This window comes from Anas acuta, chromosome 33, assembly GCF_963932015.1.
Source record: "Anas acuta chromosome 33, bAnaAcu1.1, whole genome shotgun sequence".
In the NCBI taxonomy this organism is placed as follows: Eukaryota; Metazoa; Chordata; class Aves; order Anseriformes; family Anatidae; genus Anas; species Anas acuta.
In genome coordinates this window covers 108,724-121,398 of record NC_089011.1, presented here as the reverse complement: position 1 = coordinate 121,398, position 12,675 = coordinate 108,724, and the positions used below count along the sequence as shown (strand labels likewise).

General features: G+C 44.6%; 1 long non-coding RNA gene and 1 gene segment (V, D, J or C); both read right to left on the bottom strand.

Annotated features, from left to right (window-relative positions):
* Positions 1-12,675, bottom strand: part of LOC137846536 (Ig mu chain C region-like) — a 33,711-nt gene continuing 21,036 nt past the window's right edge. The window contains 4 exon segments of the C gene segment in view: positions 1-1,542; positions 3,126-3,452; positions 5,474-5,788; positions 6,826-7,134. Coding sequence covers positions 1,148-1,542; positions 3,126-3,452; positions 5,474-5,788; positions 6,826-7,134 — 1,346 coding nt within the window.
* On the bottom strand, positions 1,665-2,901 carry LOC137846555 (uncharacterized). Its single transcript, XR_011090532.1, has 2 exons — positions 2,742-2,901; positions 1,665-2,537 (listed from the first exon to the last, which is right to left on the bottom strand). It is a non-coding gene; the product is annotated as an uncharacterized lncRNA (long non-coding RNA).

Below are 12,675 nucleotides of genomic sequence, written 5' to 3'. Positions count from 1 at the left end.
TTTTCCAACAAAAATCCATCGTTTTGCTTTATTTCCGTCGGTTCTCCCTCGGGGAGAGGGGAGGGGGGGGTCACAGGTTTTGCATCGCGGATACAAATCCCGAAGGGGGGAGGTTGACAAGTTTTGGGTTGCAGAAACAGAGTTTTTGGGGGGATTTGGGGTACATTTTGCATCAAAGAAACAATTCATATTTTTTTTTTTGCACTGCAGAAACATTTTTTGGGGGACTTTTAAACATTTTGCATTGCAGAAACAGTTTTTTTTTTTGACATTGCAAAATTTTTTTTTTTTTGAGAGGATTTTTTGCACATTTTGCCTGCAGAATCACATTTTGGTGGAATTTGGACACTTTTCCCACTGCAAAAAACAACTTTGAGGGGATTTAAAAGTGTTTAACATCACAAAAAGACGTTTTGGTGGGTATTTTACCACTTTTCCCATCACAAAAGCACATTTTCCGGGGGCTTTATGAAATTTTGCATGGCAAAAAACAGCTTTTTGGGGAATTTAACACATTTTGCATTGCAGAAACACGTTTTCGGGATGTTTTAACGCATTTGGCACCACAAAATGAAATTCTGGGGAGACTTGAACGTGTTCCTGATTGCAAAAAAATACATTTAATGGGTGTTTGAACACATTTTGCGTTGTAAAAGCAAAGTTTTGGAGAATTTAACGCATTTCACACCGCAGAATGAAATCTGGGGAGGATCTCAACACATCCCACATGAAAAAAAATGAATTTTGGGGGCGGTTGAAGGAGTTTTGCGTTGCGGAAAGGAGTTTTGATGGATGTTTTGATACGTTTCGCATAGCAAAACGTATCGAAAACAAAATTGGTGTTGAAAAAACTGATTTTAATGGAGGTTTTGAGGAGATCCACATTGAAAAATGAATTTTTTGGGGAGAAATTATAACATCCCATGTTGCAAAAATTAAAAAATGGATTATAGGGGGCAGGATTATAATTAATGGATTATAGGGAGACGTTCTGCATTGCAAAAATATTATTTTTTGGGGGGGAGAGGAGGAGTTGAACACATTTTGCACCGAAACAGCTATTTTTTGGGGGGGGTTTTGAACACGTTGAGATAAAACCGACGGAAGGAGGAGGAGGAAGGTGGGGGGAAAAATGATTTTTTTTTTTTTAATAGCAGGAGCTGGCGGTGTCGGAGAGCACCAGGGAGACGTTGACCGAGGTGGGTTTACCCGAGGACTTGTCCACCGATTTTTGGGCCACTTGCAAGGGCAACCTCTCGTGGCCCACCAAGCAGGTGAAGACGTTGCCGGCCCCCCAGTCCTCGGTGGCCACGCTCAAGGCGCTGTAGGTGAAGTAAGAGCGCGCCAGTTGCGATTCGGCCACGGGGGGCATGGTGACGTAGCTGGAGGCCGGCAAGGGCTCGCCGTTGCGGAGCCAACGGATGAAGAGGTCCGGGGGGTTGAAACCCTTGGCCAAGCAGGTGACGGTGGCGGTCTCGTGGGCGTTGAGTTGCTCCGGAGGAGGGGGGAAGACGTAGAGGGCGGGGGGCTTGGCGTCGCGCTCTGCAAGGGAGAGGGCAGTAGGTTGAGGTCAAAGCGCTCTTTATTCAATTTTTTATTTTTTTTTCCCAATCTGAGATGGGATCGCAAAACCTTTTCTTTGTTTTTTCTAAATTTGTGGTACAATTTCTATGCCTTTTTCTTCGTTTTTGCAAATTTGAGATGCGATTGAAACGCCTTTTCCTCATTTTTCCAAATTTGCGATGTAATTACCTTGATTTTTCTTTGATTTTTACTAATTTGTGATGGAATTGCAACACCTTTTCTTCGTTTTTGCAAATTTGAGATGCGATTGCAACGCCCTTTATTTCTTTTTCCAAATTTGCGATGCGATTGCAACGCCTTTTCCTCATTTTTCCAAAATTGTGATGTAATTACATTGATTTTTCTTTTATTTTTACTAATTTGTGATTTTCTTTGCTTTTTACTAATTTGTGATGGAATTGCAACACCTTTTATTTCTTTTTCCAAATTTGAGATGCGATTGCAACGCCTTTTCCTCATTTTTCCAAATTTGCAATGCAATTTCAATGCTTTTTCTCTGTTTTTTACTAATTTGTGATGGAATTTCAACACCTTATCGTCATTTTTGCAAATTTGCGATGTAATTACATTGATTTTTCTTTGCTTTTTACTAATTTGTGATGGAATTGCAACACCTTTTCCTCATTTTTCCAAATTTGTGATGCAATTTCAATGCTTTTTCTTTGTTTTTTACTAATTTGGGATGGAATTGCAACACCTTATTGTCATTTTTGCAAATTTGCGATGTAATTACATTGACTTTTCTTTGTTTTTTACTAATTTGTGATGGAATTGCAACACCTTTTCCTCATTTTTGCAAATTTGCGATGTAATTACACTGATTTTTCTTTGATTTTTACTATTTTGTGATGGAATTGCAACACCTTTTCTTCATTTTTCCAAATTTTTGATGTGATTACATTGATTTTTCTTTGCTTTTTACTAATTTGCGATGTTTTTTTTAACTTAATTAACTTTTTACCTTTTTTTTTTTTATTAATTAACTTTTTAACTTTTTTTTTTTTAACTTAATTAACTTCTTAACTTTTTTTTAACTTAATTAACTTTTTTTTTAACTTAATTAACTTTTTACCTTTTTTTTTTAACTTAATTAACTTTTTAACTTTTTTTTTTTTAACTTAATTAAATTTAACTTTTTTTTTTTTAACTTAGTTAACTTTTTACCTTTTTTTTTTAACTTAATTAACTTTTTAACTTTTTTTTTTAACTTAATTAACTTTTTAACTTTTTTTTTAACTTAATTAACTTTTTACCTTTTTTTTTTTAACTTAACTTTTTACCTTTTTTTTTTAACTTAATTAACTTTTTACCTTTTTTTTTTTAACTTAATTAACTTTTTAACTTTTTTTTAACCTAATTAACTTTTTAACTTTTTTTTTAACTTAATTAACTTTTTAACTTTTTTTTAAACTTAATTAACTTTTTAACTTTTTTTTAACTTAATTAACTTTTTAACTTTTTTTTTTTTTTAACTTTTTAACTTTTTTTTTTTTTTTAAACTTAATTTTTAATCCCCCCCCCGATTCGTCGAGAGGACTCACCGGTGGCCTTCTGCAGCTTCTCCTCGACGGGGAAGAGCAGCTCGGGGTGGCTGACCTTGCAGGTGTAGACCTCCTCCTTGTTCCACTCGTCGGCGCAGACGCTGGCCACCCCTTCCACCCCGTAGAGGCTGTTGGCTTGGAGGACTCGGGGCATGGTCTTGGTCTCCAATTTTTGCCCGTCCTCCTTGAGCCAGGAGATGACCAAGCCCTCCACCGTGGGCAGGTTGCTCACCTTGCAGGTCAGCTTGGCCACCTTCTCGTTGAAGATGTCCACGAAGGACGGGGGCAGGACGCGCACCGCGATGTCGCTGCTGTCGGGTTTGTCCACTGGAAGAGGCGGGCGAGGGGGGGAAGTTGGGATTTTGTTACTTTTTTTTTCCCCAAAAAAAATAAGCAGGTGGGCCCAAAGGACAAGGAAAATGGGTTGGAGGCACTAAAGTTGGGATTTTGGCTGTTTTTTCCCCAAAAATAAGGGTGACGGCACTATTTCTACCTTATTTAAGGTTCAGGGATGGGTTTGGTGGCACCAAAGTTGAGATTTTGCCTGTTTTTTTCCCAAAAAATAAGGGTGAGGGAACCATTTCTACCTTATTTAAGGTTCAGGGATGGGTTTGGTGGCACCAAAGTTGGGATTTTCCCTGTTTTTTCCCCCAAAAATAAGGGTGAGGGAACTATTTCTACCTTATTTAAGGTTCAGGGATGGGTTTGGTGGCACCAAAGTTGAGATTTTGCCCATTTTTTCCCAAAAAATAAGGGAGAAGATACTGCTTCTAGCTGATCTAAGGTTCAAGGATGGGTTTGGTGGCACCAAAGTTGGGATTTTGCCCATTTTTTCCCAAAAAATAAGGGTGAGAGCATAATTTCTACCTTATTTAAGGGTCGAGGATGGGTTTGGTGGCACCAAAGTTGGGATTTTGGCTGGTTCCTCCCCAAAAATAAGGCTAAAGATATTATTTCTACCTTATCTAACGTTCAGGGATGGGTTTGGTGGCAGTAAAATTGGGATTTTGGCTGGTTCCTCCCCAAAAATAAGGCTGAAGATATTGTTTCTACCTGATCTAATGTTCAGGGATGGGTTTGGTGGAACCAAAACTTGGGTTTTGTCTAGTTTTACCCAAAAATAAAGGCGAGGGTATAACTTCTGACTTATCTAAGTTTCAGGGCTGGCTTTGGTGCCCCCAAAATTTGGATTTTGCCTGGTTCCTCCCAAAAATAAAGATGAAGGCCTCACTTCTGACTTATCTAAGGTTCAGGGATGGGTTTGGTGGAACCAAAACTTGGGATTTTGCCTAGTTTTACCCCAAAAGAAGGGTGAGGGTATAACTTCTGACTTATCTAAGATTCAGGGCTGGCTTTGGTGCCCCCAAAATTTGGATTTATGTCATTTTTTCCCCCAAAATAAAGGCGAGGGTATAACTTCTGACTTGTCTAAGGTTCAGAGCTGGGTTTGGTGCCCCCAAAATTTGGATTCTGGCTGGTTTTTCCCCAAAAATAAGGGGGAGGGTATAACTTCCACCTGACCTAAGTCTCAGGGTTGGGTTTGGTGCCCCCAAAATTTGGATTTATGTCATTTTTTCCCCCCAAATAAAGGCGAGGGTATAACTTCTGTCTTATCTAATATTCAGGGCTGGCTTTGGTGCCCCCAAAATTTGGATTTTGCCTGGTTCCTCCCCAAAATAAAGATGAAGGCCTCACTTCTGACTTATCTAATGTTCAGGGATGGGTTTGGTGGAATCAAAACTTGGGATTTTGCCTAGTTTTACCCCAAAATAAAGGTGAGGGTATAACTTCTGACTTATCTAAGATTCAGGGCCGGGTTTGGTGCCCCCAAAATTTGGATTTTGCTTGTTTCTTCCCCAAAAATAAGGGTGAAGATATCGCTTCTACCTTATTTAAGGTTCAGGGCTGGGTTTGGTGGAACCAAAACTTGGGTTTTGTCTAGTTTTACCCCAAAATAAAGGCGAGGGTATAACTTCTGACTTATCTAAGATTCAGGGCTGGCTTTGGTGCCCCCAAAATTTGGATTTATGTAATTTTTTCCCCCAAAATAAAGGCGAGGGTATAACTTCTGACTTATCTAAGGTTCAGAGCTGGGTTTGGTGGCCCCAAAATTTGGATTTTGCTTGTTTCTTCCCCAAAAATAAGGGTGAAGATATCGCTTCTACCTTATTTAAGGTTCAGGGCTGGGTTTGGTGGAACCAAAACTTGGGTTTTGTCTAGTTTTACCCCAAAATGAAGGTGAGGGTATAACTTCTGACTTATCTAACATTCAGGGCCGGCTTTGGTGCCCCCAAAATTTGAATTTCGCTCACTTTTCCCCCCAAAATAATGATGAGGCCACCACTTACGCCCGCACTCCAGCGACTTGCTGCTGTTCCTCATCTCGCCGTCGGCCTGGCAGGTGTAGACGGTGCCGGCGTCCCACTCGGCCTCGGTGACGCTCAGCCAGCTGTCGGTGACGTAGGCGCCGGTGCCGTCGGTCCTTGAGCCGGCGGTGACGGCGCCGGCGGTGACGGGGGCCCCGTTCTTCAGCCAGGTGACGGGGGTGAGGCCGCGGGGGCCGCGGACGCGGCAGAGGAGGCTGGAGTTCCTGTAGGGCCCCTCGAAGTCCTCGCGGGACGGGGGGTGGATGGAGAGGACCGGGGCGGTGGGTTGGGACGAGCCTATGGGTGGGGGGTGGGAGGGGAGAGGGTTAGGGGGTGGTGGTGGGGTGGGGGGTGAGGAGGAGGAAGGAGGAAAAAGGAGAAAAAAAAGAAAAAAAGGACAAAAAAAAGGACAAAAAAAAGAAAAAAAAAGGACAAAAATGGACAAAAATGGACAAAATAAGGACAAAAAGGGACAAAAAGGGACAAAAAAAAGGACAAAAAAAGGACAAAAAAAGGACAAAAAAAGGACAAATAGGACCAAGAAGGACCAAGAAGGACAAAAAAGGACCAAGAAGGACCAAGAAGGACCAAGAAGGACCAAAAAGGACCAAAAAGGACCAAAAAGGACAAAAAGGGACAAAAAAGGACCAAGAGGAGGTTCAGGAGGAGATGGAGGACCAAGAAGGACAAAAAAGGACCAAAAGGGACCCAAAAAGGACCAAAAAGGAGGTGGAGAAGGACCAAGAGGAGGTTCAGGAGAAGATGGAGGAGGACACCAACAAGGAGGACACTACAAGGGAGATACAACAAGGAGGACCCAATGAGGAAGACCCAACGAGGAAGATACAACAAGAAGGATACAACAAGGAGGATACTACGAGGAGGACACTACAAGGAAGACCCAATGAGGAGGACTCAACAAATAGGATACAACAAGGAGGACCCTATGAGGAGGACACTACAAGGAAGACCCAGTGAGGAAGACACCAACGAGGAGGACCCAACAAATAGGATACAACAAGGAGGACCCAACGAGGAAGACCCAATGAGAAGAACCCAACGAGGAGGATACAACAAGGAGAACCCAACGAATAGGCCACAACAAGTAGGACCCCACAAGAAGGACACCATGAGGAGGACACCAACAAGTAGGATACAACAAGGAGAACCCAACAACTAGGATACAACAAGGAGAACCCAACAAGCAGCACACAACAAGTAGTACACCCCAAGCAGCACACCCCAAGGAGAACATCAACGAGTAGTAAACCCCGAGCAACACCCCCCCCCCGCCCCACACACCCCGCCCCCCCATGCCACCACCACCTACTCACCGGGGTTACTCAAAGCCAGCACCTGGTTGCCCCGCGGGTGGGCGGCGCGGCAGTAGAAGGGCTGGCGCCCCTTCCCCTCCTGCAGGGGCAACTCCAAGCGGCTGGCGGCCCAGTTGCCCCCGGGGCTGCGGGCTTCCGGGAAGTTGACAATGGTGGTGGCCACGGTCTTGTTGGTGACATCGGTCCAGGAGAAGGTGACCCCGGCGGGGACGTGGCCGACGGCCACGCAGCCCACGGCGTAGAGGGAGGAGGAGGAGGAGGAGGAGGAGCAGGAGAGCAGCGGGAAGAGGGTGGGGCCGCGGGGGGTGGCTGGAAAGGGGAGAGGAAGAGGGTGGGGGGTTAGAGTGGGGGGTACTGGGGGGGACTGGGGGGTATTGGGGTGTATAAGTAGGTATTGGGGTGGACTGGGAGGTGTTGGGGTGGACTGGGAGGTCATACTGGGTGGTATTGGGCTGTACTGGGGGGTATTGGGCCATACTGGGTGGTATTGGGGGGTATTGGGGGGTATTGGGGTGGATTGGGGGGTGTTGGGGTGGACTGGGAGGTCATACTGGGTGGTATTGGGCCGTACTGGGTGGTATTGGGGGGTATTGGGGTGGACTGGGAGGTGTTGGGGTGTACTGGGAGGTTGTACTGGGTGGTATTGGGCCATACTGGGTGGTATTGGGGGGTATTGGGGTGGACTGGGAGGTGTTGGGGTGTACTGGGAGGTTGTACTGGGTGGTATTGGGCTGTACTGGGAGGTATTGGGTTATCCTGGGAGGTATTGGGTCAGACTGGGAGGTCATACTGGGAGGTATTGGGTCAGACTGGGAGGTATTGGGGCGTACTGGGAGGTATTGGGCCATACTGGGAGGTATTGGGCCTTACTGGTTCAGTATGAGCACCCCATAGCCTCAGTAGACCCAGTCCAGTACCACCAGTTTCAGAAATCCCCTTACTGGTTCATACTGGTCCCTACTGGCCTTTACTGGCCCTTACTGGTTCAGTATGCGCACCCCATAGCCTCAGTAGACCCAGTTTGGCACCACAGCCCGCATACTGGTCCTTACTGGTTTCTACTGGTCCCTATTGGCCCTTACTGGTTCATACTGGTCAAGTACTAGCACACCATAGCCCCAGTACACCCAGTTCAGCACTGCCAGTACCAGAGAACCCCATACTGGTCCTTACTGGTTCATACTGGTCCTTACTGGCCCTTATCATTCCATACTGGTCCATACTGGTCCTACTGGTCCAGTACCAGCACCCAATAGCCCCGGTACACCCGGTTCAGCTGCACCAGTACCAGAGCGCCCCGTACTGGTCCTTACTGGTATTAGTGGCTCTCAGTATGGGCAGTACTGGTGCCAGAAAGACCATACTGGTCCCAGTACAACCAGTACAGGTGCCGGAGCTCCTGTACTGGTCCCAGTATGGCCAATACTGGTGCCGGAGCTCCTGTACTGGTCACAGTACCACCAGTACAGGTGCCTGAACTCCCCTACTGGTCCCAGTACAGCCTGTACTGGTGCTGGAGCCCCCTGCTGGTCCCAGTACCACCAGTACAACTGCCGGAGCCCCTTTACTGGTCCCAGTACGGGCTGTACTGGTGCCAGAGCCCCTGTATTGGTCCCAGTATGGCCAGTACTGGTGCTGGAGCTCCTGTACTGGTCCCAGTAGCACCAGTACCAGTGTGGGAGCTCCCGTACTAATCCCAGTACCACCAGTAGGGGTGCCGGAGCCCCTGTACTGGTCCCAGTATGGGCAGTACTGGTGCCGGAGCCCCCGTACTGGTCCCGGAGCCCCCGTACTGGTCCCAGTACGGGCAGTACTGGTGCTGCAACCCCCGAACTGGTCCCAGTACCACCTGTACTGGTCCCAGTACAGGCAGTACAGGTGTCTCACTTCCCATACTGGTCCCAGTACCACCAGTACTGGTGCCGGAGCCCCTGTACTGGTCCCAGTAGGGCCAGTACTGGTGCCGGGGCAACCGAACTGGTCCCAGTAGGGGGAGCACTGGTGCCAGAGCCCCCATACTGGTCCCAGTAAAGACTGTACTGGTGCTGGAGCCTCCTGCTGGTCCCAGTACCACCAGTACAGCTGCCGGAGCCCCTTTACTGGTCCCAGTACTGGCTGTACTGGTGCCAGGGACCACGTACTGGTCCCAGTACGGGCAGCAGTGGTGCCGGAGCCCCTGTTCTGGTCCCAGTATGGCCAGTACTGGTGCCAGAGCCCCTGACCTGGTCCCAGTACCACCTGTACGGGTGCTGGAGCTCCCATACTGGTCCCAATACCACCTGTACTGGTCCCAGTACGGGCAGTACTGGTGCTGGAGCCCCCGTACTGGTCCCAGTACTGCCAGTACTGGTGCCGGGGCCCCTGTTCTGGTCCCAGTACGGGCAGTACGGGTGCCGGGGGCCCTGTACTGGTTCCAGTATGGGCAGTACTGGTGCCGTAGCTTCCGTACTGGTCCCAGTACTGCTAGTACTGGTGCCGGAGCCCCCGTACTGGTCCCAGTACAGGCAGTACTGGTGCTGCAGCCCACATACTGGTCCCAGTACGAGCAGTACTGGTGCCGGAGCCCCCATACTGGTCCCAGTAGGGCCAGTACTGCTGCTGGAGCTCCCGTACTGGTCCCAGTACTGCTAGTACTGGTGCCGGAGCCCCCGTACTGGTCCCAGTACACGCAGTACTGGTGCTGCAGCCCGCGTACTGGTCCCAGTACGGGCAGTACTGGTGCCGGAGCCGCCGTACTGGTCCCAGTAGGGCCAGTACTGGTGCTGGAGCTCCCGTACTGGTCCCAGTACTGCTGGTACTGGTGCCAGAGCTCCCGTACTGGTCCCAGTATGGGCAGTACTCTTGCTGCGGCCCCCGTACTGGTCCCAATATGGCCAGTACTGGAGCCGGGGGCCCCATACTGGTCCCAGTACTGCTAGTACTGGTGCCAGGGCACCCGTACTGGTCCCAGTACTGCTAGTACTGGTGCCGGGTCCCCCATACTGGTCCCAGTACGGGTGCTGAAGCTCCTGTACTGGTCCCAGTACGGGCAGTACTGGTGCCGGGGCACCCATACTGGTCCTAGTATGGGCAGTACTGGTGCTGCAGCCCCTGTACTGGTCCCAGTACAGGCAGTACTGGTGCCGGGGGCCCCATACTGGTCCCAGTACCACCTGTACTGGTCCCAGTATGGGCAGTACTGGTACCAGGGCTCCCGTACTGGTCCCAGTACCACCAGTACCAGTGCTGGAGCTCCTGGACTGGTCCCAGTACTGCCAGTACTGGTGCCGGGGGCCCCATACTGGTCCCAGTACTGCTAGTACTGGTGCCGGAGGTCCCGTACTGGTCCCAGTATGGGCAGTACTGGTGCTGGGGCACCCGTACTGGTCCTAGTACCGCCAGTACTGGTGCCGGAGGTCCCGTACTAGTCCAGTACTGCTAGTACTGGTGCCGGGGCACCCGTACTGGTCCCAGTACTGCCAGTACTGGTGCTGGAGCGCCCGTACTGGTCCCGGTACTGCTAGTACTGGTGCCGGAGCCCCCGTACTGGTCCCAGTACAGGCAGTACTGGTGCCGGGGGCCCCGTACTGGTCCCAGTACTGCTAGTACTGGTGCCGGAGCCCCCGTACTGGTCTCAGTAGGGCCAGTACTGGTGCCGGGGGCCCCGTACTGGTCCCAGTAGGGCCAGTACAGGTGCCGTGTGCCCCGTACTGGTCCCAGTATGGGCAGTACTGGTGCCAGGGCACCCATACTGGTCCCAGTACCACCAGTACTGGTGCCAGGACCCCTGTACTGGTCCATACTGGTCCAGTACCAGCACCCTATAGCCCTAGCACATCCAGTTCAGTACCACCAGTACCCAGAGCCCTGATACTGGTCCATACTGGGCCAGTCCCTGCAACCAGTGCAATTAAACTCATCCAATTACAACCATCAATTAGTGCAATTAGTCCCCAGCTACCCCTAATTAACCCGGCTCATTAAGTCCTCACACCATCCTCGTTAAGTGCCAAGCACTAATTTCTTTAAAAAAGCCCGAATTCAGGCAAAAGCCAAATTAATCTGGTTTGAGGGCTGGGGGGGAATCAGTGGCTAAAAGTCAAAATCGGAGAATTAATGAAGATAATTAGTGCTAATTAATCCCTCCGGAAAGGTTGAAATTAAAAAAAAAACAAACTTGAACGGCTTTCGATTTTAGCTAAAAGCGGGTGAATTTGGTTAAATTTGGGCGTCTAGGTTATCGATCGAGAAAGTCTAAGTTCTATCTTAATTATCAATTAATATAGAGCTAATTAATTAATTTTCTGTAAGTCTAAAGGGCATAATTAATATTCTAGAGATTAGAATCACGTTAAGACAGAAATAATTACTGCTGATTAATTAATGCTTAGATTTTTAAATATCTCTATAAAAATTTATGGGTTTGCCTTCAGCTAATTAATTTAATTGATTAATTTAATTAATTAATTTAATTTAATTAATTTATGTATCGTGATATATATCATTAAATAGCCTATAGTAGGTCTATAAAATATAATATATATTTGATATATTCGATATATAATATATGATATATATGATATATATATCATATATTATATATTGTATATATATTATATATTTTATATATATATTTGATATATCTGTTATATATCCAATATCTTCTATGTATAACACATTCATTAAATATTAATTAATTAAATATTAATAAATATATTCGTTATAACACATGGTATACATATTAGATATTAGATATATTACACGCAGTAGATATATCTATTGATCATATCTAATATATATTATCTCTAGCTATTATATATTAGATATATCCATTATATATATCGATTATATATTATATATTTATATTATATATTAGATATATCCATTATATATATGTATAATATATATATTATATTACACACACATATATATATATAATATATACATAATATATATATATATAATATATATCTATAAATATAATATATCTATATATATTATATATTATATTACACACACATATATATAATATATACCTAATATATATAATATATATATATAATATATATATAATATATATATAATATATATATAATATATAATATTTTAGATATATCCGTTAAATATATATTATATATTTTATAGTTATTATATATTTGATATATCCATTACATATATCTAATATCGATTATATATTATCTGTAGCTCTTATATATTATATATATGTTATATATATATATATATATATCCTATATGTTAGATATAAAATTATATACGTAAAACGTATATTTTATGTTATATTTCTGTGCAAAAATGTATATTTCTTAAATATACAAAAATATATCTAATATATATGATATATATTAGATATAATATATATAGACACCTATATATCTAACATATATGATAGGTATTAGATATAATACATATAATAAATATACCTACTCTATTCGTTTATTAGATATTAGACATAGATTTATCTAATTTATATTTATAATATATATATTTATATAATATATATGAAATATTACAGATATAGCTAATAGATATATATATTAGAAGTCTGGCATATATATTGGATATATTATATATATTGGATATATTATATATATCGGATATAATTTCTATTATACACTTGCTACACTAAATATTTATGTTAAATCTAATAATTCTACCTATTATCTCCCTATATTTAATATATTACATGTTATATTCTACATAGAATATACGTTAAACGAGGTGGAGTGGTGTATAAATGCATTAAAGCACGTAGCGAGGCTTAGAAATTATCGACATCTTTTGAGCCAAATTCCTCAATTTTCAGGGAAATGAAACCCGGCCAGACCCAAACGAATTTGCCTGAAACCCTCT